At 41.5% G+C, this 26,177-nt stretch overlaps 1 protein-coding gene across 1 annotated transcript in view; it reads right to left on the reverse strand.

Moving 5' to 3' along the window:
- Window positions 1–603: 603 nt before the first annotated feature.
- LOC132883703 (desmoglein-2.1-like) overlaps window positions 604–26,177 on the reverse strand; it is a 31,778-nt gene continuing 6,204 nt past the window's right edge. The window contains exons 2-14 of the mRNA XM_060917637.1: window positions 21,540–21,668; window positions 21,240–21,401; window positions 20,998–21,139; window positions 20,686–20,846; window positions 20,405–20,539; window positions 20,059–20,244; window positions 19,561–19,871; window positions 19,195–19,337; window positions 11,416–11,637; window positions 10,898–11,131; window positions 10,618–10,745; window positions 3,672–3,944; window positions 604–1,295 (exon numbers count right to left, since the gene is read on the reverse strand). Of these exons, the coding sequence (XP_060773620.1) occupies window positions 1,287–1,295; window positions 3,672–3,944; window positions 10,618–10,745; window positions 10,898–11,131; window positions 11,416–11,637; window positions 19,195–19,337; window positions 19,561–19,871; window positions 20,059–20,244; window positions 20,405–20,539; window positions 20,686–20,846; window positions 20,998–21,139; window positions 21,240–21,401; window positions 21,540–21,668 (2,235 nt within the window). The 3' untranslated portion in view covers window positions 604–1,286. The remainder of the gene's footprint in view (window positions 1,296–3,671; window positions 3,945–10,617; window positions 10,746–10,897; window positions 11,132–11,415; window positions 11,638–19,194; window positions 19,338–19,560; window positions 19,872–20,058; window positions 20,245–20,404; window positions 20,540–20,685; window positions 20,847–20,997; window positions 21,140–21,239; window positions 21,402–21,539; window positions 21,669–26,177) is intronic.

Consider the following 26,177-nt stretch of genomic DNA (forward strand, 5'->3'; position numbering starts at 1 on the left):
GTCAAGTTTGCTATCTTAGTTCCAGAAACTTCGTTTATTTGAGTGACTGAACTTGAGGGGGCTAGTCAGCTAGCAAGAAAGCTGTGCACGGATGCCAAGCATTGCTGATTTAATTTTGGCGAAGCCATTTGCCAGTCTTCCTTTTGAGGAAATAATTAAAATTAAAGAGCAGGGTAGACCAATGCCTCAAATTGACTTGGTGAAAAAGGTAGGGAATAATACTCGTTCCTTTCAGCTCTCCTGGTACGAGAAAGTGAATTGGCTAACAGCAAGTGACCCAGGGTGCCAGGGTGAAATTGGTAAGGGGGCCAGATTTTTTTCAAGTGGGACCTTGGGGGCCGAATTACACTTTTGGCCTGAAAAGACCAGACACTAACTCAACAAAAGGACATTATTTTATATGATTTTTGAAGGCCTATACGCCCAAAAGGAATTGTAAAGCTATAGCCTCAAAATGAGGCACACAATAACATGGCAGACAAAAGCAATTTACCCTCTGAAAATGTAACAGTCTAAGCATGCAAGTAGCCTACATTTATAAAAAAAAAAAAAAATGCTACAGAAATGGACTAAGACACAAATAACACAAGTGTAAACTGTAAATGACTTAGATCAGATTTATTGATCTTGCACATCAAAAACATGTCAATGCATAGGCCTAATTAGGCCAATTAAAACGACTGGCAAGTAGGCCTAAACGAGTCAAAAGAAAGAAGTGCCAGGGTAAATAATTCCACCAATAGGTCAAGTGACTAAATATCCAGTAGCATTAGTTTAAAAGAGCCAAATATGACTGAACATACCAATAAAAACAAACTACAGATGGCACATTAACTTTGCTGGTCAAGTCCCACATATATTTCCACACACCCATCCTGTTTATTCCCCCTCAAGCACACAGCACAAGGTTACATGGGGGAGAAATACCAGCTGCATTTTACATGTGGAAGCCAGAAGTCTTTTACTTTTTACCAGCTTGTCGACATTGGGGGACAGACTCTGGGCAGTTGCCATTTTCATGACATCGTTGAGATGTCCATGGGTCAGACGACTACACAGTTTCGATTTATTAATATTCATTACTGAAAATGCCTGTTCACATAAATATGTTGTCCCGAACATACAGAGTATTTTACCGGCAAAGGCCATGATAATTGGGTACTCTGGTGGCAATGACTGATAGAAAAATTGGATTCCAACAGATGCGTATTTATCCTTGACGAATGCACCCTCCGAAAATGGCTTGGACACTTTTGCGATCTCCCACGCGATGATGTAGCTCGCCTTCACTGCCCCTAACATGAAATAAAATGTACAACCAAGATTGGATTGGATTGGATTGGATTAACTTTAATACTCCCCAAAGGGGAAACTCAGTGCCACCATCAACATACAAGACACAACACAACATGAAGCAAGACATTAAAACAGGTACAGGACAAAAGATATAGCAGAGAGCAACATAGAGAAGCAGACCATGGCAATGGACCACCACCATGTGCAACATACAGCAGTATAAGCAAGGAAGAAAACAAGCATCAACAGTTAATGGCAATGGATCACCAACATGTGCAACACAGTATAAAAAGTATAAAAAGAACCATGCATACACATACATGCACATACACACACATGCCTAAGTAAATAAATAAATAATAGTGAGTCAATAAAAACAACACTATATCAAAGGTGCTTATTAAAAAACCTAACTGCAGAAGGTACAAAAGATCTCCTGAATCTCTCAGTTGAGCAGCTGGGGAAGAGGAGTCGCTGACTCCTACCACTTCTTACAAAGAAACTATGAAGAGGATGATCCTCTTCTGCCACAATCCTTTTCATTTTTCTCATGGTTCTCTGTTCAATTACTACTTCTAGAGAACTGGGGCTGAGACCAATAATTGAGCCTGCTTTTCTGATCAGCTTGTTGAACCTGTTCCTGTCCTCCCCTGACAAACAGCTACCCCAGCACACCACCGCATAAAAGAGGACACTGCCCAGAATCCCATTATAAAAAGTGTTTAAGATGGGCCTACTAATACTAAAAGACCTGAGTTTACTTAGGAAGAACATTCTAGACTGAGATTTTTTGAACGTGTTGCTACTGTGTACCTTCCAGTCCAGTTTGCTGTCCACATGTACACCCAAAGATATTGAGACACCCCTCTTTGAAAACAGCCACATTTAACATTAAAGGAGAACTGAAGATGATGTATGATATTAAAATGAACCTTCATGTGTCTCTCGAGACTTTGAGAAAGCTGCTTGCTGTTTTTAAAGGTTTGAGGCAAGCTCATTTAGCTTTTCAGTCCTGCGTTGCCCGGTGAATTGGCTGTATTTGTCGGCGTGGGTCTCGTAATGTCTTTTGACATTGTATTCCTTCGGTACAGCCACTTGTTGCGAACAAATCAGACAAACAGGTTTTCCCCCTACTTCCCAGAAAAAGTATTTCTCTCTCCATTTTTCCTGAAAGATGCAACCCTCAGAATCAACTTTTCTCTTTTTAGACTGTTGTTGCTTGTGAACGAGCAACAACTAGCCTACTCTGCATTAAATCCGGGTCATTGCACCTGCGCGTGCTGCAGCAGGCAGAGAGCAGCTAAAAACGAACGGATGGATTACACGAAAATGGAATCAAATTGAAACATTAGATTTAAAATCATTACAAAAAAAAACACAACATTCGATTTTTATTAATTTATTATTTAAAAAAAAAAAGTCTCATGAACCACCGGGCCGGATGTGATGACCAATCGGGCCGTATCCAGCCCGCGGGCCGTTACCATGGCACCCCAAATGGGCTGGTGGGTTGTTCCAGGCTTCTTGGAGAACTTGCTAGGAGCCATTTTAAGAGACTGGTGGTGTTCAATATCGGTTTGCATTTTCTTTAGTAATTAAAAGTTTGGCCTGTATAGAACATCCCCCTGTCTGGTATTGTAATGCACTAAAATGAACATTTGCACACAAATGCACAATTGCCACTTTGCACCCATCTTTGTCTTCTCATTTATGCTGTTTATTATACTTGGATAGCTAAATGTTGAGATAGCAAATGTCTACTTAGATTGCTGGAGATAGTTATTTATATACCTTAATTTATAATCTATTTTCTCTATAAATGCACCATGGGGAGCCTGAGGGAAACAATATTTCAAATGCACTGTATACTTGTATATGGATGTATTGACAAAGCCCTCTTCGATCTTATGCTCCATTCCATTTAGTGTTCATCATTTTCTGAATGAAATTCTAATTAAGCAACTGTAATTTGAAACTGTTAATATTGGATGAGTAAAGTTTTTTTTTGCTTGAAGATTTTTGTTTTCTGAGAAGTTCCCCCCCCGTCACACTTGTTACAAGTAACCTGCTCCATAAGCGGTCAAGGGAAATGGAAGAACAAGAGAAGAGGTAAAGGTCAGTGAAGCTGCATTCTTACTTGTGTAATTGATTTGGTATTATTTAAAAAAAAAAAATTGTGTCATTTACAAAATTTGCATTTGGTTCTCTCAATTAATGAAAATAAAACCTTACATACAGTCATTTTTCTACTTGACCATCTGCTAAAGCAGACAAACTGATGTACTCTGCCTCTGTGACCCTAGGGTTAGGGCCCATACCTTCCGTGATGTCAAATTCCATTCTTTCTTCTATGTACTTTTTACTTCTCCACTTACACGTGGGTAGTAATGGTTGAAGAAGTCTTTTGAAAGGCCCAGTCCACTGTCATACATGGAAAACTCCTCCCTTGTCATCCCAAGATATCCGCTCATTCCCTGACTCATAGAAGCCATTTCAATCTGATTTCTGGTTTGCCCTCTATTGATGACGTAACCAGCACCTCCTGCAGCTCCAAGGGCAGCAACTCCACTCGCTGCACTGTCGATGGCCCAAAAGCCACCTGGCATCATTCTAGGACCATCAGTGTCACTCAGGAAGAAGGGCACATCCTGTCAAATTCAGAATTAAATTGATTTGAATAGCAGAGGTTACATGGATGTTTTGTATCACAGCTGGATTTCAGCCATTGCATGAATGCTACCATTACGAAACTAGGATTAAATGGTAATTTATTTTGATATCCAATTTAAATGTTCTACAAAACTGTTAACAAACCATCTGTAGACTGTCATAAAACAGCTCCCCAACTAATACTAAATAATAACAATTTAAGTATTCAAAATGTTTTGTAGATTACCGATAAATCCTTTTGATTTCACTTTTTTGGACAGTCCAGTTTATAGCTTGTGATGTTTAGATGATCATTTATAGATGATCAACTCATTCTATCACAGTTTCAAATTCAGATAATGTGAACTCTACTGTTTCACTTAATGGCATATTGAAAGGTAACCAAACATAATTTGGCTCTTTGTAGAGAAGCAGTTTATAGGCTGGTTGATGGCAGACTACATATTCACTGTCCACTTTATTAGGAACACCTGTACACCTGCTCATTTATGCAGTTATTCAATCAGCCAATCATGTGGGAGCAGCATAATGCATAAAATAATGTACATACGGGTCAAGAGCTTCAGTTAATATCTATATCAAACACGAGAATAGAGAAAAATGTGATCTCTGAGACATCATCCATGGCAAGGTTGCTGGTGCTCAGGGGCGGAGCTAAAGGGGGACGGGGCCATTGCCTCTGGGCCTTGGGCCCTCCCCCTAGCCATACAGGGCCCCACCCTTTGACATTCAGGCCCTCCCAATAAATGTGCCTTACGCAATTTCATTGGAAATTCCTCCTTGAAACCTACAAGTTTTCACATGATTACAGATTAATTGACACATACATATATAATTTTTGCTACACATTCTTATCATGGTTAAAAAAAAAAAAAAAAAAAAAACCCTGTGAAATCAGGATAGTTGAGGCTTTTCTTGGATTCGAGATAACTGTGAACGCATCCGCTTCTGAACTGGAGGGCTGAATTATTAGCTGCATTGAAGGGAATGGCTTAGATCTTTCCAGATGCCGTGGACAGGGTTATGACGGCGCAGCGAACATGAGCGGAATTTATTCCGGTGTTCAAGCGAGAAAAGCAGAGCCCCTTGCTTTGCACGTGCACTGTGCGGCTCATTGTCTGAATTTGGTACTGAATGATTCTGTCAAAACTATCCCAGAGGTTAGACAGTTTTATGAATGTGGTTGAACAACTGTACAACTTTTTTGCCAACAGTGTTAAGAGATGGGCATTACTTGGCGAGACTTATTGAGCCCAGAGAGCAGGGACATAACCTTGAAACGCCTCTGCCCAACCTGCTGGTCCTCCCGCTACGATGCGCTTGTTGCGTTAAAGTACAGATATGGAGACGTCATTAAAGCTCTCGACAAGCTCTCACTTACAAGCAAGAAAATGAATGAACGAGATGAGGCAGATGCACTTAAAAAGGCCATTACTAAATTTCAGTTCATATTTTTAATCAGCCTTCAGACAAAGATTTTGGAGTGCACTAATGCCATCTCAAAGTTACTGCAGGAGAAGACCATTGATCTCCTCAAAGCATCTGCATTATTGCAAAATGCTGTACAAACTCTACAGGAGTACAGGGAGCAGTTTGATGAGGCAAAGGCTTCCACTCTGGCACTGGCTGTGAAATGGGGCAGTCAAACGCAATTTGTAGCCACCAGGTTGAAAAAAGTGAAGCGCCACTTTGATCACCTTAGCGAAGACAGTCAGCTTTCCGATGCAGAACATTATTTTTGGGTGAATGTGTTCTATGCATGCCTTGACGTAATCATTCAGCAGCTGTCACAAAGGTTTGTCAGTTTAAATCGGACTGCTCATTTGTTTGAGGTTATTCATCCAAATATGCTCCAGCATGCCAAGGACGAGGAGCTATACGAAGTGGCCCGTTGACTGTGTGATCACTATAGTCGGGATATTGACTCCAGCTTTCCTGGTCAACTAGTGTCACTTAGGGCTTGTTTCAAGGAGCAGATAGCGACACACACACATCTGTGCTTAGCCTGGCCAGGTTGCTGGTAGTAGATCATCCAGCAGTAACTTCTACATTTAGTGAGGTGTGCACGGCCTTCTTGCTTTTTCTCACTCTCCCTGTCTCAGTTGCGACAGCAGAGCACTCTTTCTCCAAATTAAAATTGATAAATTAATTATCTCAGGAGCGCAATGGGTCAAGAGAGACTCTGTGGATTGGCCATTTTGAGAATGAGCGAGCAAGAGCGCTTAACATCCCTCAAATAGTTGACGACTTTGCAGCGCGCAAGGCGTGTCGAATGCCTTTTTAATGACGAACGCAAGTTTCCGTGTCGGCTTTGTAGTTGAAGACGTGCTTACACAATGAGGGTGTATCATTCATGATTGCTGGATTTTTTTTTGTTGTCTAGTGTCCATTTGGACACTAATAAAAAATGAACGGAAAATACAGGCTATGTAGGCCTATAAAAAAAAAAAAATTTTTAAATAAAAAACACCACACCTTTGAGCAAGTTCTAATATAGCCTGATTATATGCTGCAGGCCTTCTGTTTGTTTGCAATTTCGCCATGGCTAGGTCCAAAGGCTACGTTCTTAAAAACTGCCTTTTGTTAGATATAGCCTGTGTAGGCCTATATGCCGCAAGCCTTCTAATTTGTTTGTTTGCAATTTCGCCATGGGGGGGGCTGATTGGAGTTTTGCCCCGGGGCCTTGTGTGCAGTTGTTCCGCCACCGCTGGTGCTAGATGGTCTGGTTTGAGTATTTCAGAAACTGCTAAGCTCCTGGGATTTTTACACACAGTCTCTAGAGATTACACAGAATGGTGTGAAACATAAGACATCCTTTGTGAAGAGCGTCTGCAGGCTGAAACACTTTTTTATGAGAGAGATCAGAGGAGAATGACCAGACCCACAAATAATACAAGGACTACAAGAGCGTCATCTAGAGGGGACTGTACACTGTGTGCACAATTATTAGGCAAGTGAGTACTCTGACCCTACCATTATTTCTATGCATGTTTTCCAACCGCAAGCTAGATACACTTGAATGCTAATTGGATTTAAGCATTCTCAGGTGGTATTTATTTGTGTAATGAGGGAGGGTGTGACCTAAAGTCATTTACACCCTATATTAAGGTGTGCATAATTATTAGGCAGCTTCTTTATCTCAGGCAAAATGGGCCAAAAAAGAGATTTAACAGACACTGAAAAGACAAAAATTGTAAAATGCCTATCCGAGGGATGCAGCACTCTTGAAATAGCTAAGCTATAGAAATGTGAGCACAAAACAATCAAACGTTTTGTTGCAAATAGTCAACAGGGTCGCAAAAAATGTGTGGAGAAGAAAAGACACAAATTAACCGCAAAAGACTTGAGAAGGATTAAACATGAAGCTACCAGGAACCTATTATCCTCCAGTGCCACAATATTCTAGAACTGCAACCGACCTGGAGTGTCCAGAAGGACAAGGTGTTCGGTGCTCAGAGACATGGCCAAGGTAAGGAAGGCTGAAACACGACCACCACTAAACAAGACTCACAAGTTGAAATGTCAAGATTGGGCCAAGAAATATCTGAAGACAGATTTTCCAAAGGTTTTATGGACGGATGAAATGAGAGTGACTCTGGATAGACCAGATGGATGGGCCCATAGCTGGATAACTAATGGACACAGGGCACTTTGACTCAGGCTACGTTTACATTACGTCGAATCAGCGGATCATCAGATTAACGTTCTTAAAACGCTTCGCGTTTACACTAAAACCGTTAGCCGTGCACACAGCAACACCAATACGCGGATACGCTCGGCTCCGCAGGCATCCTGCGCTCCAAATCACTCCGCCCTGAACAGCGAGTGCCCTCTGGAGGGTGTGCACTCCGGCCCTGCGCAGCTCACAGAGCGCGCGAGTGAAGTGAACAAGCCACGATTCGGGACTGAGCCGCTGTGTGTGAGATCCCAGCGCATATCACTTATTACTTGCAAGTGGAAGGATGGCAAGCCTAAAGACAATCATAACTACACAATGGGCAGTATTTGCATCAGTATTTGCAGTATTTTCATACTTTTATACTCTTTAATGAAAGGTGATACAAGGCGGAAGTCTGCGCCGTTTTTCAGCAGTCGCGTCACATGACCAACGCCAGCGAATCAGGAAGGTGGATGTCACAGTGACGTTGTCCAATGAGACGCCAGCTAGAGCTCAGCACAGCGTATTCGCGTATTCTCAATGTTTACACAGCACCGGAGCTGATACGATCTAGATTGAATACGTGGACGCTGGCGGATTCCCGTTTCCCCGCTTTTTCAGGGGGGTTAATGTAAACGGACAGTGCATCCGCGAAGAAAACGAGACAGATACGGTCTAGTGTAAACGTAGCCTCAGACACCAGCAAGGTGGTGGAGGGGTAATGGCATGGGCTGCTATTATTAAGGATGAGCTAGTTTGACCATTTCAGGTTGAAGATGGACTTAACATCAACTCCCAAACCTACTGCCAGTTTCTAAAAGATACATTCTTCAAGTAGCGGTATGGGAAGAAGTCTGCATCATTCAAGAAGGCCATGATTGTTATGCAGAACAATGCACCATCACATGCACCCAAGTACTCCACTGCTTGGCGAGCCCACAAAGGCCTTAAAGATGACAAAGTAATGACATGGCCCCCTTCCTCACCTGACTTAAACCCTATTGAGTACTTGTGGCCCCTTCTTAAGCATGAGATTTACAGCGAGGGAAGACAATATACCACTCTGAATAGCATTTGGGAGGCCATGGTTGCTCCTGCACAAAAAGTTGATCGTCAACAAATCAAAAAACTAACAGACTGGATGGAAGGCTCATGGCAGTTATTGAAAAGAAGGGTGGCTATATTGGTCACTGAATATTTTTGAAATGCTAGAAGTGTTTTTGTTAATTCTGAGTTGTTTATTTGTTACACTGAAAATTAAAATAAACAAGTGAGATGGGAAACTTTAAGCTTTTCATTTAGTTGCATAATAATTCTGCACACTAAATGTTGCCTAATAATTCTGCACACTTGTATATTCCCCTGAGAAGGCCTAAACTCCCCTTTCGTTTGTTAATCATTCTGGTTTTAGGTTTATTAACCCCGCCGACAGTAGTCGGAGGGGTTATTATTTTCACCTGCGTCAGTCTGTGTGTGTGTGTGTATCTGTCTGTCTGTCTGTGTGTCTGCAAGATATCTCAAGAACCAATGGATCGATTTGGACCAAATTTTGTACATGTGTTGCCAATCACCCAGGAAGGAAACCATTAAATTTTGGAGGTCAAAGGTCAAGGTCATGGCAGAACTTCGAAATTTTCGCCCAATGTATTTTAATAGGGAAAAGGCGGGGTTTGCACTCGTTAGAGTGTCCCTGTCTAGTTAACAATTTGGATTGACTGAGAGCACTGTATTTGTTCAACGATAAAATTAATCATCAGGAATACAACTTGCCTAATAATTGTGCACACAGTGTATAAGTGTGTTTAGACATTCTACTTTTGGCCAAAGTGCTTTCTCAGTAAAAACATCAGGGCTATGGAATAACATTCCTGTTAGTATCAGGCAAAGCACCACACTCAGTACTTTTAAATTAGGTCTTAAGAAATGGCTAAAAGCAGGGCAGCACTGTGAACATTTTTAGTCATTGATCTTGTGTTTTTGTGTTTATCATATATTATGTTTTTTGTTTCCTTTAGTTTATTTTAACTATGTACTTGTCACTGTAATATACAGTAGGCCTATATCTGCACATAGTCCCACCTATAACATGTTTTGTTGTCTTTTTTTTTTTTAAGATCAATTCCTGTCCAGGGACTACAGATGAAAATTAACCTTGTGGCTATAATCTGGCTCAATTGTATGTTGTGCATTGTTCCTGTCAAATAAACATAAAAAGGTAAAAAAAAAAAAGCTGACAGGAAGTCTATAATAACTCAATCACTCTTTACATCTGCGGTGAGCAGAAAAGCATCTCAGAATGCACAAGACCTCAAACCTTGAGGTGGATGAGCTACAACAGCAGAAGACCACATTAGGTTCCAGTCCTGCCAGACAAGAACCTGAGGCTATCATGAGCACAGACTCACCAAAACTGGACAGATGTGGTCTTCTGCTGTTGTAGCCCATTCACCTCAAAACATCAAACCTTGTGCATGCTGAGATGCTTTTCTGCTCACCAGTTTTAAAGAGTGACTTTGTGAGCTACTATAATTCTTCCTGGCAGTTCGAACCAGTCTGTCTCATAGCACAACAATCATTGTTAAATGGTAGAGTGAGCAGTACAATGAACACTCTCTCTCTCTCTTAGTTAAGATGCTCTTAGCATTAAGAGGCTTTTTGGAAACCCACTACTGGCCAGTTTCCTCTGACCACTCATCAATAAGGCATTTCCACCCATAGAACTGTTATTCACTCAATGTTTTTTGAGTTTCACACCATTCTGTGTAAACTGTGAAATACTTTTCTGAAGTACTCAAACCAGTCCATCTGGTATCAATATCCATGCAATGATCAAGGAGATCACAGTTTTTCATCATTCATGAATGTGCAAGTGTTCCTAATAAAGTGAACAGTGAGTGTAGTAGATGGTTTGTAAACTGGACCATACGAATAAAGTGTAACTGGAATAACCAAATGAGCCTGAAGAACAAGAGGTTGCGATATCTCTCTCTTACCCGGTCTTCTCCCTGACCGTCTGTATAGTAGGAAACCAGATTCTGTTTAGTGTCAAAAGGCATGTCAGTGAAGGGTCCGCTCATGGAAGCTGCTCCACACTGACAGAACAGCAGTAGGAGTGGAATAACTGTGAAAACACTTCAGATATTGAGTGCTGATGCAGGCTTCTTTTACAGTCTTTAATTTTTTGTAGCAGTACAAGAAGGCTAAACATCTACTGGGATGCATCTAAAAATAATCCAGTCAACACAGATGTAACAGACAAGAAAGTACGCTCACGTAATAGCACAAGGAGTCCCAGGATAAGCAAACCAATTCCGGCACTGCCAAGGCCTGAGCTCTTTCCTTGAGCCGCAATGGCGCCACATGTTGCTGATTCATCACATGAGCAGACAGTCACCTTTAACACCTGCTTATCTGGACACGCCATCCCCTGCTGATCGCGAACTTCCAGAGTCACCTGAAGAAGGCCTGGCCACAATGTGTCTTGGGGCACCAACATGGCTGTTGTATCTACAATAACATGATTAAGTCAACATCACTGAATTACATCATGTAAGGAGCAAATAATATTGGAGACTATCCACATTCATTTACCTCAATAGATCCATTTCTTTGTATATTAATAAATGTGGGAATATTAGACAAAAACCCACATGCTAACATGCGACAACCTACTTCTCGGATTCATTTCATTGTCTCTCAACATCATCAAAGGCCTTTACTGTTTTTTTTTTTTTTAAGGAAATATGGCCCTTTGCCCTGAATGTCAGGGCAGATCACTAAAAAATTCGTACCATTTAAGAGCTCCACACTCCACTTTCCATCTGTCCCTTCAGGCAGGACAATGAATGTGAAGGGATATGCATTTGGAAAATCATCTTTGTCCTCTGCAGTGACATACAAAACTTCCTGAGTGGTGCACATCGTCTGTGTGGGATCAGGTAGAGTAGGGCAGTGGTCATTAATGTCCTCCACCTGGATGGCGACAGTGCCCGTCGCTGTTTTAAAGGGCATATCTATAATGACAGAGGGAAAGTATTACATATTGAATAGCACATTGTAATGCCCTTTTTTCAGTATAGGTGGGTTTGTTTCTACAGGATATATTGAAGAACAAATTTAAGATACCAGAAAAACAAAATGAAAAACAATAAATGGGAGATAATTTACTATCATTGATGTGTGCTCCATCTTTCACGGCTCCACCTGTAGGACAAGTGGAGCCATAATCCTTAGAATAAACTTTTATTTCTATTTGCAAAAGCAATGCTTTTATGTTCTCCTGGTGATTATATAACTGCCTTGTCTGGCCTTCCGGAAATCTACAAATGGTATGTTTTGAGGCCAAATGTGCGATAGTTTTTAGTATAAATACACAGATGATTATAGGAAATCATGCATGCTGATTTCTCAGTAATCACCTCAAGCGACTCAGCAAAATGGCGGCCAATCACTTTGTCACTGTAAGTGAGGAAGAATTACAAATTCTGAAAGACAGTACTGTCCCTAAAAGCACTAAAGATGCTACGGAGTTTGGGCTAAAACTATTCAAAGGTAAGGTGGAACTGTGATTTATTTTTATCGATTTCAAAACAAAGTATTTTATGTGAGTTGGCATAGAAAAGTGACAGGTCTGCGCGCATCACATTTGCATGCTGCTTTTGAAGTAACTATTTTTTTAAAAATCATATTAAAAATATCTGTGTATTTATACTAAAACCATTAAAATTGTTCAATCAGTAATTTTTAAATAAAACTTGCTTTCTTCCTCTAGAAATAGAACACAATATTATGTATCTAATTATCATTACTTCCTGTTTCTTTTGTCTAATACACGTAAATTGCGTCGACTACAGGACACTTTAATTGCCTGCCCATCAGCTTATGTAATGCACTTTAGCAGCGTATGTAGGAATTATACCCCCCCAGTGAAACATCAACTATGAAGAGACTACATAAAATACTGAAAAGGCTAAATATACAGTCTGTACACTCATACAGTGGGGTCTAAAACCCGAGCTCACACCGAAAATCTGGGATTTTTAAAAATTTAAACTAGAGTTAAACAAAGATTTAAAATGAAAAATTACATCTTTCAACACGATTCAACACTCAAGATTCTGCAAGATTTTTAGGTCCCAATTTAAATGTAAATAAATTTGTGATATGGACCATGTTAACTGCTTTGTACAAAAGGTCAGATTTTCCATGAGACTCATCTCTTATAGTGAAGTAGGTTCAGCTGATACTCCAATGGACTTTATCTAAAATGGATCATAATTTTGCACAAACTTGTGAAGCTCATGCCAGCTCAAGTGCACAGTCATTCCCACCATAGTGGGAATGATAACCAACAACAACGAGACAGCCTACAGGGAGGAGGTTCAGCACTTGACAAAATGGTGTTCAGACAATAACCTGGACTTGAACATTTCAAAAACTAAGGAAAGGATAGTAAACTTAGTAAAAGGAGATCGAGATAGTAAAAGGAGATCGAGGTGCACCAAACACTCTGCCCTCTGCATACATGGTGAGGAGGTGAAGAGGGTGGAGACCTTCAAGTTCCTCGGCGTCCACATCTTGGCTGACCTCACCTGGACCACAAATCTCTCACCAGGTGGGGAAAGCCCAACAGAGGCTTTACTTCCTTAGGAAGTTAAAGCAAGCTCGCCTCTCTCACCACCTGCTGATCAACTTTTATCGATCTGCAAGAGAGAGCCTCCTGACCTACTGTTGTACGGTGTGGTTTTCCAGCTGTACCGCAGAGGACAGGCAGGACCTGCAGTGGGTGGTGAAGGTGGCAGAGCATAATCGATACACCACTACCTCTCCTCAAAAGACATGTATACTGACCGACTACAAAAGAAGGCCAGCTGTATTTTAAAGGACCACACCCACCCTAGACATCATCTATTCTCCCGACTGGCCTCTGAAAGGAGATACCGACTCAGAGCTGCATCAAACAAACAGACTAAAAAACAGCTTCTACCCTCAAGCTGTCAGATGCACAACCCCACCTCCCCCGCCCTAATTCCACCAGTGAGGGGCAACAAACACCCTCCCCCAAGGAAAATGCCTATTTATTGCTTTTATGTCTATTTATTGTGTTTCTTTTTGTATTTTGTTCTTATGCATCCATTTTATTCACTGTTACTTGCATTTTGCACTGCCAGTACAGAGAGCTGCTACAGTGCCTTGAAAAAGTATTCATACCCCTTGAACTTTTTCACATTTTTCCACCTTACAACCACGAACTTAAAAGTTTTTTATTGAGATTTTATGTGATAGACCAACACAGAGTAGCGCATCATTTTGAAGTGAAACAAAAATGATAAATGGTCTTCAAAATTTTAAACAAATAAAAATCTGAAAAATGTGGTGTGCATTCGTATTCAGCCCCCTGTACTCTGATACCTCTAAATACAATCCAGTGCCATCAATTGCCTTCAGAAGTCATCTAATTAGTTAATAGAGTCCTACTGTGTGTAATTTACTCTCAGCATAAATACACTTGTTCTGTGAAGGCCTCAGTGGTTTGTTAGAGAACACTGAAGAACAAACAGCATCATGAAGACCAAAGAACTCACCAGACAGGTCAGGGATAAAGTTCTGGAGAAGTTTAAAGCTGGGTTAGGTTATAAAAAATATCCCAAGCTCTGAACATCTCAAGAAGCACTGTTCAATCCATCATTCAAAAATGGAAAAAGTATGGCACAACTGCAAACCTACCAAGACATGGCCATCCACCTGAACTGACAGAGCAAGCAAGGAGAGCACTGGTCAGAGAAGCAGCCGAGAGGCCCATGATCACTCTGGAGGAGCTGCAGAAATCCACAGCTCAGGTGGGAGAATCTGTGCACAGGACAACTATAAGAAGAAAGCCATTGTTGAAAGACAGGCATAAGAAGTCCCGTTTGCAGTTTGCCAGAAGCCATGTAGGGGACACAGCAAACATGTGGAAGAAGGTGCTTTGGTCACATGAGACCAAAGTTGAACTTTTTGGCCTAAATGCAAAGCGCTATGTGTGGCGGAAAACTAACACTGCTCATCACCCTGCACACACCATCCCCACTGTGAAACATGGTGGTGGCAGCATCATGCTATGGGGATGCTTTTCTTCAGCGGGGACAGGTAAGCTGGTCAGAGTTGATGGGAAGATGGATGGAGCTAAATACAGGGCAATCCTGGAAGAAAACCTGTTGGAGGCTGCAAAAGACTTGAGACTGGGAAGGAGATTCACCTTCCAGCAAGACAATGACCCTAAACATACAGCCAGAGCTACAGTGGAATGGTTTAGATCAAAGAATATTCATGTGTTAGAATGGCCCAGTCAAAGTCCAGACCTAAATCCCATTGAGCATCTGTGGCAAGACTTGAAAATTGCTGTTCACAGACACTCTCCACCCAATCTGGCTGAGCTTGAGCTATTTTGCAAAGAAGAATGGGCAAAAATTTCAGTGTCTAGATGTGCAAAGCTGGTAGAGACATACCACAAAAGACTTGCAGCTGTAATTGCAGCAAAAGGTGGCTCTACAAAGTATTGACGCAGGGGGGCTGAATACTAATGCACATCACATTTTTCAGATTTTTATTTGTTTAAAATTTTGAAGACCATTTATCATTTTCGTTTCACTTCACAATTATGTGCTACTCTGTGTTGGTCTATCACATAAAATCTCAATAAAAAACTTTTAAAGTTCGTGGTTGTAAGGTGGAAAAATGTGAAAAAGTTCAAGGGGTACGAATACTTTTTCAAGGCACTGTAAACTGCATTCCGTTGTTTCTAAAACAATGACAATAAAGGTCTATCTATCTTAAAGCAAAAAAGGGGACACCCCAAATACTAAGCAACTCTGAAATTCATGTAAATATTTTTTTTAAAAATATATTTTTTCACTCAAGTTGTAGCGGATATCATTTGTAATAAAATCCTTCATGTTAATTTGAAAAAGAAAGCAAATACAATAGTTTTCACGAGTGCTCTCGGACCAGTGTTGTTTTTGGCAGCCATTTTTGATTTAGTTTTAGTCTTAGTCTTTTGGACGAAATGCTTATTAGTTTTAGTCACATTTTAGTCAATTCCATCCTTGATAGTTTTGGTCTAGTTTTAGTCAACGAAAACTAAAAGGGTTTTAGTCCAGTTTTAGTCATTCATTTTAGTCGAAAAAATAATTACTTTAAAACATTAAATTAGGCCAATACAGAGATAGGAAATTGTAATCGAGGTTGACAGGTTGTGCATAACATACTCTCAAAACAAACTTGTTTCACTTGAACGTAAAATGTATGTCAAATATTTGGGTTTAATAATCGATGACAATCTTTCTTGTAAGCCTCATATTGATTTTATTTGCAACAAAATAAACAAGGTTGTCGGCCTTTTGGCCAAGCTTAGACATTTTATTCCACTACATACCCTTATGACATTATATCGCCCTCTGATTCAACCTTATTTAACATATGGTCTTAGTTCTTGGGGACAGGCTTGTAAAACTCATATAAATAAAGTATTAATCCTACAAAAACAAGCTTTAAGATTAATCCATTTTGTTGATAATAGAGAAAGTGCCCTTCCATTGTTTTCCAAAACCAATATTTTACCAGTAAATCATCTTTTCTATGAATGTATTTCTAAATTAATGTATGACGTTGTTAAAGTGCACCCTCAAACATTTGTAAATTATTTTCTTCTATTTCTAGTGTCCATTCATCATCATCATCGTTTTTCCCCTTAAGGCGTCGGCGACAGCCATGGGGCGCTACTGCTGGAAACGAGCATCCAGCAGTTGCAAGAAGTCTGTCTTGCTCATCATCCATTTCCTAGCTTGGTGTATGTCAACATCAAGTTCCTTTTCCACTCTATTCCATATCCTCTTAGGGGTTAGAACGTCGAACAGCACCTGCTTCTGGATAGCACTATTATCGAGTCTACACACATGTGCCAGATACTTTAGGTGTTGCATTATACAAAAGTCGCGTATGGGACTTGTTTTGGTAATTTTATGCAACTTCTCATTTGAAATGCAGAAGCTCCAATCAACCTCTGTTCCCTCCCTTTCTGCCCATGCTGGCGCATTTTTTCTTTCAAAACCACGTCGGACCATTTTTCGCAGGAAGCCATGCCAGACGGTTTCCACTTTGTTTACCTCGTCCTCTGTCAAATCCCATGCTTGGACACTATACAGGAGTCTTGATCGGATACAGGTGGTGAGGAATTTCACTCTGGTTTCCAGACGTATCCGCTTGTCAGTCAGAACATGTTTCAGGTCGTTCCATTTTTGGTATGCTACACCAATTCGGGTGTGCAAAGATTGAGCAGTATTCTCTGAGTTGGTAATGGTGTTTCCTAAATACTTGAAACTTCGAACGTTTTTTAAAGCATTTGACCCAATGCTCACTAGGCTTGGAAGTTCCATTACATATTCGTCAACATTAAAAACCATTGTTTCAGTCTTGGTATACGAGATTTGCATTCCAAACCGTCTAAAGGTGTTATCATAAATATTGAGCATATATTGCAATTCTTCTTTTGTTTTGCATTCTTATAACACTAGGTCATCTTACTCCAAGAGCTTATATACTCAGTATTCTCGTACCAATCTACAAAAGAACTCATTTTCCCGTGTTGGTGTTAGGGTATGGAACCAGATTCTAACTTCTATAAAGATCTTCATCTAAACTGTCGTTCAAGAAAAAAGTCAGAGACCACCTTTTTTCTGATTTAAGTAGATATGGATATGATGTTGACATCTCCAAACTCTTTCTACATAACTTTATTTCTATATATAATTAAGAGCTATATATATTTATTTATTTATCTTAGTTTTAACTTTAAATATTATTTAATACCATGCATGAATTATTATCAGTATGACAAGTATACCTCTCTCTCTATATATATTTTTTTTCAATGTTATTGAATGATATATTACTGTACCTTTATATCGAATAACAAGTATTGTCTCCTCTTTTTCTTTTTGTTACCAAATAGTTGTTAATTTGTCAAGTATGTTTTATCTTTTTCATACATAAAGTATTATATTAATTCATATAAAATATTTTTTTTCTTTGTAAACATGAGTCTGCCTTGATTAGCAGTGCGCTATTTGCAGACTCGTGTAGTCTATTATATGTTTATATGTAATTGAAATAAAAGATTGATTGATTGAAGTGTGCATGCTCTCTACATAAACACTGTCTAGTGCAGACATCCCAAGTCTCCCGGAAGTCTCCCGCATATTGATAGTGGCTCCCTGATGCCCGCAAATTGGATAATATCTCCTGGAATCTAGAGCAAGCGAGCAAGAGCGTGCATGCGAAACATTTATGTCTGTATCGCGCATATGATGGAATGCGCGAGGGAGAGCGAGAGAGTCTGCGTGTGTGCCTGTTCATGTAACGCATGCTAGACAAAGAGCATCCCGATTGGTTTACAGACATCCAAACTCATTTCAGGGAGGTGTCGTAACACCCCCCTTCGCTGAGGGGAAAAAAGTCATGCGTCACGACACCTCCCTGAAATGAATTTCTGCAGGCTGGGATGTCTGCTAGTGCGCATGCTCCATTGTTCACAGACTCGTGTTTCTGCCTCCGTTTAACATGTCGCAATATATTAAGGCACAGCAACAGGTCTGAAAAGCTACATTTCCCCCCGTATGTTTCACAGTAACTCAAATATGGGTCAATATATGACAAAGCATTCAGTTGCTGTCCCACCAATAATCCCTGCAGGACAAGTTTTACTTATGACATGTTAATTGAATTTAAGTTAGCTTAACCAAGCCAACTTTAGCATGAAGCTAGCGGTCCCATTCATTTTCGCCAGGTCACGGTATTTTGGAAAACTTCATAGGAAATTCATCACAGCCCGATTGTTGAGTGACATTAACCAAAGCTAGCAAATGTATACATGATCTGTTAAGGACTTCTTGTAACGTTAACTTACCGTCGCAGAAATAGCAGCATGGTGAGCTTTAGATGACTCTAGAGGTCGGTTGTATTCTTGCCACGTAGTTTATAGCCACAGTGTCTACCTCTGTCTCCCACTACAAGGCATTCCGTTTTATTTTCTGCTGGATTACGTGTAAAGTATGTCCATAAATCATCGCGTCTTTTCCGCCCACCAAGCCCTTGTGCTGGCGTTGCCGCCGCCATGGTCCATGAACTGTGTGCACTGTGCCTGGTGGGCGTGGCCAAACAAGGACAGGATGCAGTGCATTGCTGATATTTTCAGCATTTGGCAGACAGGTTGCACGCACCGTTGGAGGAAATGCCATGCATTTTGATAGTCCTATAGCCAACCCACTAACATTTTCGTCTCGTCTCGTCAACGAAAACAACAGATACAGAAAACAACACTGTCTCGGACTTTTGGACCTCACTGTCTATGATCTTTACCTTGTAATACTGGCTAATGTTCAGTCTGTCTTCCTAAAATAAGTAAAATATCAACAGTTTATGGTGCACAGTTTGAAAATACACAATAATAGTTGAACAGAAAATTATCTGTTGAAAGAATCAAGGGAGTAGAAATCAGTTGTTAATCTTAAAATAATTTAACTGGAGTTATGAACCTTGAGTAATACAGAGGATTTCTGCCATGTAAGTCCCACTGACTAGGTATGGAGACTCTCGATCTGGGATTTTGTTCAGTTTGATCTCAGCAGTTTTCTCGTCAATGGATAGCCAGTTGTCTTGGTCAGAGCCTTTAACATATCTGAGAGAGGAAAACCAGACGTATAGTTCACATACAGAGATGGGTAACAAATAAAGGGAAAACATGAATACATTTGTGCAGAAATATAACGAGTGCAGATATTCCCACACAGATAGTGCCATTAATTAATATTATAATGCTCTGTGTTATGTATGTCAGAATAGCTTAAAAAAAGATTCTATTAATCAAATATGCCGTGAAGAAAATAATAACAGGGACTCACTTGACTCCATGAGCAGGTAATCCTGTATCTGGATCGATAGCGGTGTATGTTGTGAGGACCTTTTTTATATCAACCATCTTTCCATTTTCAGAAACTGGAACTGCCTTCACTTTGGGATTGAAGATCGGGCCTTCAGGCTGATTCTTTACATTAACATTCATAGTGTAGACTTTACCACCACCACCACCACCACCACCGAGCATTCCTGTAGATCCAGGTATCCCTGAAGGCTTATGTCCTGGGTAGAACTGAGCCACATTACTTACAATGATGCCCAGTTTCATGAGTTTTACTTGCTCATAATCTACACTCTGAAAGCAAAGCACATTGGTGACTTCTTCTGCACAGTACAAGCACTCACACTGAAATGAACATTCTTCATATCACAATGTCACACTAAGGCAATATGATGTTACAAGTGGCATATTTGTCCTAATTTATAGCAATATAAGCCTGGTGATCAAGACAGGAAAATTGGGGAAATAAAACATTGACAACCTTGACAAGCATCAGGATTCCCTCGTTGGTCTTTGGATCAGTGACGATATTAAAATGCCCACCCCCATTGCCTGACACAATGGTGTACACAGCCTGCCAGTTTTCAGTGTTTGGCAAGTCCAGATCAGTGGCTTTCAATCTCATCACCTCCACATTCTCTGTGTTCTCCTCAACACTGACTTCAAACTATATACAGAAGGAGAAACAAATAGGGATAACTGTCTCACTGGCCCATCAAAAGTGATTATATTTCTGTGCCTTGCATATTACATTCTCGACAACTACTGTCAAATTTCACAACACTGGAATGAGTAGGAACACAGGGATTAAACAGGTGCCGCCTTACTGAGTCCTGCTCCAGTACTGGGATGTTATCATTGACATCCTTGATCTGAATAGTTAATGTTGTTGTCGCTGTGTTGCAACCTCGACCCCCATTGAGGTCTAAGGCTCTTATAGTAAGCTTATACTGGTCAACTTTCTGTAGAGAGATAGGTATTATAACAAGACACTCATCTTTTCAAAATATTAAGTTACAATAAAGACAATCTCTCTTTATTGATTGTAGCAGATTTATGATAGCATTCTGTACAAAATTCCAGCCTTGACCAGTGTGTGGTGCCTCACCTCTCGGTCCAAGTTTTCATTACTAACAATCACTTCTCCATTCGGATAAATATCAAACATCTCTCCTGGAGGCTTCTGATCAACAATCTTATAGACGATCTGAGAGTTGATATTCCCAGGTTCATCAGCATCTGTTGCTGTTACTTTCATTACAGTTGTACCTAAACATTTCATAAGTCATGTTTACACTTATCTACCACCGTTATTCTAATCTCATTACCTCCTTGTGTTTTATGCAACATCTGCAGACCTACGAAAGTGTCAATTTCAAATTCTTTTAAAAAAAGGTCATGTCAATTATTTCACACTTGCCTTTATTGCTGAGCTCATTCACAGATCCTGTGCTGATGGGTAAGAAGATGGGAGGATTGTCATTCTGATCTTGCACCTTTACTCTCAGCTGAATTTCATTCTCTGCTATTGATCCATCAGTGTACTTCGCAATTCCAGAGAGCTGTTAAGCCCATCATCATCATCAGAAAGGTATCACTATCATTACTGCCATCACCATCCTGTTTATAAGTTATATCAGTGCTCAGTGACTTTTAACTTACATTGTACTGGGAAATGAACTCTCGGTCCAGGATCCCAGTTACTTTAACGTTGCCAGTGGAAGGGTCCACAATGAACAAGTTATAGGGTGGCTTGTCTGCACCGATGCCCTTTAAAGCATATCTTAATGGGACCTGACTTTCATTCGTTTTGTCTGAACGAATCTTTAAAAAAAATTGTCAGGGATTAAAAAGATCAAGTATGTAATAAACTGATAAAATACATTTTTCTCAAAAATCGAAGAGTAGAAAACTAAAATTAAATGTATTAATTAAAATTCATTAAAGAGAAAACATTCTCACCCTGGCAATAAAGGGCTTTTTAGTGTAGTCTACATTCTCCTCCAAAATTTGTGGAGGGACAATCCATTCTCTCCTGTGCCTTTGGAGGGATACAGAGTAGTCTGATTTGGCTCCAGCTTCAAACACACACTAGGAGAAAAGACAAAGAAGTATTTGAAATGTAGTTCATTTTTTAAAATATGGTTTCTGTGGTTGCCACAGATTTATTTATATTGAGGTTAGTGTCAGTCTTCTCTGTTCATATATGCACAAAATACATCATTCATACAGGCATTATTTAGTGACTTTAAAAAAACAACCTTCTTTACATATCTTTATGTAGGTGGATGTGAGATAAGGCAACTGCCATTGTAAATACAGAATGTATGTTTACTACTGATGTTAAATAATAGGAACAAGATCAGTGAAGCTTTGGACCTCCAGACACTACAAGTAGCCCATGTTATTTTTACTGATTTTATAACCCCCCCCCAAAAAAAAAAAAAATTATATTGACTGATGTGAGATTTGACAACTAGCATTGCAGACTAAAAACAGGCAACGCTACAGTGCTAATCATATGACTCAAAATGTTAAAATTTATTCTATGTTAAATAATTTTCATTAATTTGACACTCATACCATTACTGTTCCTTCGTTGGATTTGCACATATATAAAATTTGTTTACTTATTTTTAACAAAATTTGTAAATTTAATGGGAGAAATATGGGTAAATCACTGCAAAATAGGAACAAGAATGCTTGGGGCCTACGGACACTACAAGGGGCCTACGGACACTACAAACAAGTATTCAAGTTTTATCACTATGTATTAATCCAATTTATGTTGAGTGCTTATGTTTGATAAAAGTATCCAACAACAAATAGCAACATACCAATAATGATCAAACATGGCATCCATTCTATGATTTAGTACCAGGCCTACGGACACTACAGATTTTTTTAGGCAAAATTACATGGGTTCAGGATCAGGTGACAAGACCTAGTATTTGTAAACAATCGGATAACTACTGATTCAAACACAGAGACATCATATGCTTGCTTATAAATTACATTTTGATAATATATCTCACACTTTAGTCTTTTAGAAAGACTCATTTTTGTCAGAAAATATATAATCATGCAAAATGACGCTCGACATGATTTCATTTTTAAATAATACTGTGTGACATTTACTCAATGAACATGAAAAAAATAAATAAGTGATAAAAGAAAAAACATGAATTTTACTCATATTTGCAATTCATTTAAACATTTTTTACATATAAAATATCAATAACTAGCAAGTGCAACATCATTACATCAAATTTATGATAAATTTGGATCACATAATTAGTCATAAATTTGGACTCGATTGATCAATTTCCACAATTTTTTCAGGGATTTTAGATCCAACATAGTTACAAAATTTCCATTACTCTTCATGATAGACAAGCAAACTCATATGATGTAGGATACAGATACTCGATACTAACAATTGGTACACCTGATTGTGCTGTAGCCAATTGGAAATCTGGGATTTTTTTTTTTTAAATTTACTCATCTCATCTTCTTCCGCTTATCCGGGGCCGGGTCGTGGAGGCAGCAGTCTGAGCATGGAAGCCCAAACTTCCCTTTCCCCAGACACCGCCGCCAACTCCTCGGGAAGAACACCGAGGCATTCCCAGGCCAACCGAGAGACATTGTCCCTCCAGCGTGTCCTGGGTCTTCCCCGGGGCCTCCTCCCAGGGGGACATGCCTGGAACACCTCCCCAGGGAGGCGTCCAAGAGGCATCTGAAAGAGATGCCCAAGCCACCTCAACTGATTCCTCTCGATGTGGAGGAGCAGCGGCTCTACTCCGAGCTCCTCCCGAGTGACTGTGCTTCTCACCCTCTCTCTAAGGGAGCGCCCAGCCACCCTGCGAAGGAAACCTCATTTCGGTCGCTTGTATCCGTGATCTTGTTCTTTCGGTCATTACCCAAAGCTCATGACCATAGGTGAGAGTCGGAACGTAGATTCAAGAGCTTCGCCTTTTGGCTCAGCTCCTTCTTCACCATGACAGACCTGTAAAGCGACCGCATCACTGCGGAGGCCGTACTGATCCGCCTGTCAATCTCACGCTCTATCCTTCCCTCACTCGTGAATAAGATCCAGAGATACTTAAACTCCTCCACTTGAGGCAGAACTTCTCCACCAACCTGAAGAGGGAAAGCCACCCTTTTCCGGTCGAGAACCATGGTCTCGGACTTGGAGGTGCTGATTCTCATCCCAGCCGCTTCACACTTGACTGCAAACTGCCCCAGTGCATGCTGAAGGTCCTGGTTTGAAGAAGCCAACAGGACAACATCATCTACAAAAAGCAGGGATGAAATTCTGTGGTTCCCAAACAGGATTCCTTCCAGCCTCTGGCTGCGCCTAGAAATTCTGTCCATAAAAATTATGAACAGAACCGGTGACAAAGGGCAGCCCTGTCGGAGTCCAACATGCACTGGGAACAGGTCTGACTTACTGCCAGCAATGCGAACCAGACTCCTGCTCTGTTCGTACAGGGACCGGACAGCCCTTAGCAAAGAGCCCCGAACCCCATACTCCCGAAGCACCGCCCACAGGATACCACGAGGGAAACGGTTCAATGCCTTCTCCAGATCCACAAAGCACATGTGGATTCGTTGGGCAAACTCCCATGAACCCTCGAGCACCCTATGAAGGGTATAGAGCTGGTCTAGTGTTCCGTGACCAGGACGAAAACTGCATTGTTCCTCCTGGATCCGAGGTTCGACTATGGGCCAAATTCTCCTCTCCAGTACCCTGGAGTAAACCTTCCCGGGGAGGCTGAGAAGTGTGATTCCCCTATAATTGGAGCACACTCGCCAGTCCCCTTTCTTAAAAAGAGGGACCACCACCCCAGTCTGCCACTCCAGAGGCACTGTCCCTGACCGCCACGCGATGTTGCAGAGGCGTGTCAGCCAAGACAGCCCCACAACATCCAGAGACTTGAGATACTTGGGGCGGATCTCATCCACCCCCGGTGCCTTGCCACCGAGGAGCTTGCAAACCACCTCAGTGACTTCGGCTTGTGTAATGGATGAGTCCACCCCTGAGTCATTAGCCTCCGCTTCCTCAATGGAAGACGTGACGGTGGGATTGAGGAGATCCTCGAAGTATTCCTTCCACCGCCCGACAATGTCCCCAGTCAAGGTCAACAGCTCCCCACCCGCACTGTAAACAGTGTTGGCAGAGTACTGCTTCCCCTCCTGAGATGCCGGATGATTTGCCAGAATTTCTTCGAGGCTGACCAATAGGCCTCCTCCATGGCCTCACCAAACTCCTCCCAGTTCCGAGTTTTTGCCTCCGCAACTGCCCGAGCTGCGGCATGCCTGGCCTGCCGATACCCGTCAGCTGCCTCAGGAGTCCTGGAGGTCAACATGGCCCGATAGGACTCCTTCTTCAGCTTGACGGCATCCCTTACTTCCGGTGTCCACCACCCGGTTCAGAGATTGCCAACACGACGGGCACCGGAGGCCTTGCGGCCACAGCTCTGAACAGCCGTGTCGACAATGGAGGCAGAGAACATGGTTCAATGTCCCCTGCCTCCCTCGGAAGCTGGGAGAAGCTCTCCCAGAGGTGGGAGTTAAAGACCTCCCCGACAGAGTGCTCGGCCAGACATTCCCAGCAGACCCTCACCATACGTTTGGGCCTGCCAGGTCTGTCCGGCTTCCTCCTCTGCCAGCGGATCCAACTCCCCACCAGGTGGTGATCAGTTGACAGCTCAGCCCCTCTCTTCACCCAAGTGTCCAAGACATAGGGCCGGAGAGCCGATGAAACAACAACAAAGTCGATCATCGACCTCCAACCTAAGGTGTCCTGGTGCCACGTGCACTTATGGACAGCCCTATGCTTGAACATGGTGTTCGTTATGGACAAACCGTGACTAGCACAGAAGTCCAATAACAAAACACCACTCGGGTTCAGATCAGGGAGGCCGTTCCTCCCAATCACGCCCCTCCAGGTGTCACTGTTGTCGCCCACGTGAGCGTTGAAGTCCCCCAGTAGAACAATGGAGTCCCCAGTCTGAGCACCCCTCAGTACCTCTCCCAGGGACTCCAAGAAGGCTGGATACTCTATACTGCTATTTGGCCCGTAAGCACAAACAACAGCAAGAGCCCTCTCCCCGATCCGAAGGCACAGACAGGCGACCCTCTCGTTCACTGGGGTAAACTCCAACACATGGCGGCTGAGCTGGGGAGCTATAAGCAAGCCCACACCAGCCCGCCGCCACTCACCATGGGCGACTCCAGAGAAGTGGAGAGTCCAGCCCCTCTCGAGGAGCTGGGTTCCAGAGCCCAAGCTGTGCATGGAGGTGAGCCAGACTATCTCTAGCTGGTACCTCTCAACCTCCTGCACAAGCTCAGGCTCTTCCCCCCCAGCGAAGTGACATTCCATGTCCCAACAGCTAGCCGCTATGTTCGGGGATCAGGTCGTCAAGGCCCCTGCCATGTATGACGAGACTGAATGGGACAACTGTTATTATATCCACATTCACTAGATTTTGAGAAACAGAGCATTTTTATTTTTTGCAAATTTCATAAACAAAAATTTTATACAAAACGTCCCTAATCATTTCCACTTAGAATGTAATCAAACCAGCGAAATGACAA

This window comes from Neoarius graeffei, chromosome 3 (assembly GCF_027579695.1).
Source record: "Neoarius graeffei isolate fNeoGra1 chromosome 3, fNeoGra1.pri, whole genome shotgun sequence".
Lineage (NCBI taxonomy): Eukaryota > Metazoa > Chordata > Actinopteri > Siluriformes > Ariidae > Neoarius > Neoarius graeffei.